This window comes from Verticillium dahliae, genomic scaffold, assembly GCF_000150675.1.
Source record: "Verticillium dahliae VdLs.17 supercont1.24 genomic scaffold, whole genome shotgun sequence".
Classification (NCBI taxonomy): domain Eukaryota; kingdom Fungi; phylum Ascomycota; class Sordariomycetes; order Glomerellales; family Plectosphaerellaceae; genus Verticillium; species Verticillium dahliae.
The window spans coordinates 379,412-381,652 of record NW_009276937.1 but is presented as its reverse complement, the minus strand read 5'-3'; the positions used below and the strand labels follow the sequence as shown (position 1 = coordinate 381,652).

At 49.9% G+C, this 2,241-nt stretch overlaps 2 protein-coding genes across 2 annotated transcripts in view; one reads left to right on the top strand and one right to left on the bottom strand.

The window, feature by feature from the left end:
* The window catches only part of VDAG_08992 (uncharacterized protein), a gene marked incomplete at both ends in the record, with an annotated part of 3,727 nt that extends 2,168 nt beyond the window's left edge, over positions 1–1,559 (top strand). The window contains 2 exons of the mRNA XM_009656795.1: positions 518–1,149; positions 1,215–1,559. Of these exons, the coding sequence (XP_009655090.1) occupies positions 518–1,149; positions 1,215–1,559 (977 nt within the window). The remainder of the gene's footprint in view (positions 1–517; positions 1,150–1,214) is intronic.
* A 360-nt stretch (positions 1,560–1,919) lies between these two features.
* Positions 1,920–2,240, bottom strand: VDAG_08991 (proteasome component PUP2; the record flags this gene model as incomplete). Its single annotated transcript, XM_009656794.1, has 1 exon — positions 1,920–2,240. The coding sequence occupies one exon, from the start codon at positions 2,238–2,240 to the stop codon at positions 1,920–1,922; it is 321 nt and encodes a 106-aa protein (XP_009655089.1).
* Between the last annotated feature and the right edge of the window lies 1 nt (position 2,241).

Sequence of the window (2,241 nt, the reverse complement as noted above, 5' to 3'; positions counted from 1 at the left end):
CTTTCATCCAACTGCTTCGTCTTCACGGACTTAGCCTCAGCATAATTGACTCTACTACAGCCACGCTCAAAATCTCATATGTCAACCTTTTACATACTATATACAAGTATGCTGAACTCCATCCTCTATGTCTACGCTATATTTATCTACGTCTCTTCCGTACAAACACTCCTAGAGTATACATATCCTTCTATATATATATTTCTCTATCTATATATTTCTGTGTATATATATCTATATATATCTCAGATATATATGCGACGATCTACCTATATCTAGATCCCTTATATATATTTATATATCTCTATATATCCTATTTATATATAATTTTATGTATATCTATATATATATATAAAAGTCAAACATAAAATATATATTATATATATCTATATATATATATATATATCTATATATCTACACTATATACATATAATATATAGATATATATTATATATATATTATATAATATCATATATATATATATATATATAAATAATTATATAATAGACCTATATAGGGGTCTCCCGGTGTACCTCCTGGAGGACACCTGGAGGACCACCTGGAGGACCACCAGGTATGGCCGGCGGCCCTCCCAGAGGGCCCCCAGGCGGGCCTCCAGGCGGCTCACCTCCCATGTTCCCCGGCATGCTCCCCAATGTTGGAAAGACCTCTCTCCCCATGGGCTTCAGCCCGCCGCGTGAGGGATCACCACCAAAAGAGAATCCCGATGAGATCGATCTCGAAAGCGGTACAGCAGAGGCCATGCGCGAATGGGAGGCCATTCGGGCTGCTTTTGAGACCCTGCGGGCTCGGTTCGGACCAGAGTTTGAACCCCTCGGCCCAGAGTATGCCGACCGCAGAGATTCGCCGTTCGGGCCAACGCTGCAGTACCGCACCTTCTCTGTCGCTGGCGTATGGCTCAACTACTACATGTGTCTGATCCACTTGTACCGGACACACCCCATGATGCCGCCCGCAGCTATGATCGCCCAGGGCATTCAGGCGCGGCACACGGCGCACTTTGCGCAAGAGATTGGGCGAATCGCGGCAGGCCTCTGCGATGACTTGAGAGATGTGACTGAGATTAGTACGCTGGTTGGTGCGGCCCTCGTCGAGTGCTCTTTGCCTCTTTTTGTATCAGGCATTCAGGTAAGAAACGAAAACAGCTGCTCCCCTACGCCCGGATGCTCAGATGACTGACAGCTGGATTATAGTTCCAAGATGACGTCCAACGAAAATGGATCATCAAGCGGCTGCACGATATCGCGCGATTGACAGGTTGGCAGTCGGCAAGAATGATTGCTGAAGGATGCGAGTCTGGATGGCGTAAGGCGGCTGAGATGGGGCGGGGGCCGCCATACACGAGGGATCCCAATCTCATGAACGAGATCCCCAAGTCGATGATCAGAGGCCCCCCCAAGATCATGGCGCGGATCGAAAAGCTTGACAGTGACGATGCCAAGCTGGCGGTGGCTCGGTCAGAGAGGGCGGCCTATGCCATTGGTCTGATTGGTATCGAGCAGGAGTTGAGCAGGCTAGATCTGAAGGAAGGCAACTAAATGCTGTAGATAGTCGCACATCAGGCACTCTGACTGGGAGGGGAGCTTCATTGCTCCATTGATCCAGGAATCTGACCCCTATTCCCCAAAGCGGGACCCGCGCCCTGTTGAGACGCCTTCACTGACAAGGAAGGGATTGTCTCTTGCACACATCACGACAGACTTGGCGCCCCAGGCATATACATGCATACATGTCGTTCAATACACCCCTAATGGTACACAGGCAGATTGTCTGAAGGCGGCCTGCCTGATTGTGTGGGACATGCCTCCTACCCACCTGTCTGTCTTGCTGCTGCTGCTGCTGCTGCTGTGCCAGACTGCCTTGGCTGATTCTATTTAATTCGTGATAATATCCAATCATCAGTTCGCCGGAAGTCGCTCGACGACGGCGGCCATCTCTTCGTCCGTGTATATTCTGAACCCCTTTTCCTTCGTCACGCTCGCCAACTGGACGTTCTTCGAGTCAAGCTTCTCCTCCATCACCTGCTTCAGCGTCTTGAGGACGAGCGTCTCGGCATCCTCGATGGTGAGAAAACTAGGGGGGAGGCCCGGCAGTGTTAGCGGAGCACCCCCCCCCCCCCCCGCGCGAGGTGAGGTCAAAGTCGGACAAACCTTGAGAAAATTCGTTCTGCAGCTCGGCCTGCGCGCCCTCGGAGCCAGAGCCGATGGCTTTGGCGTCATA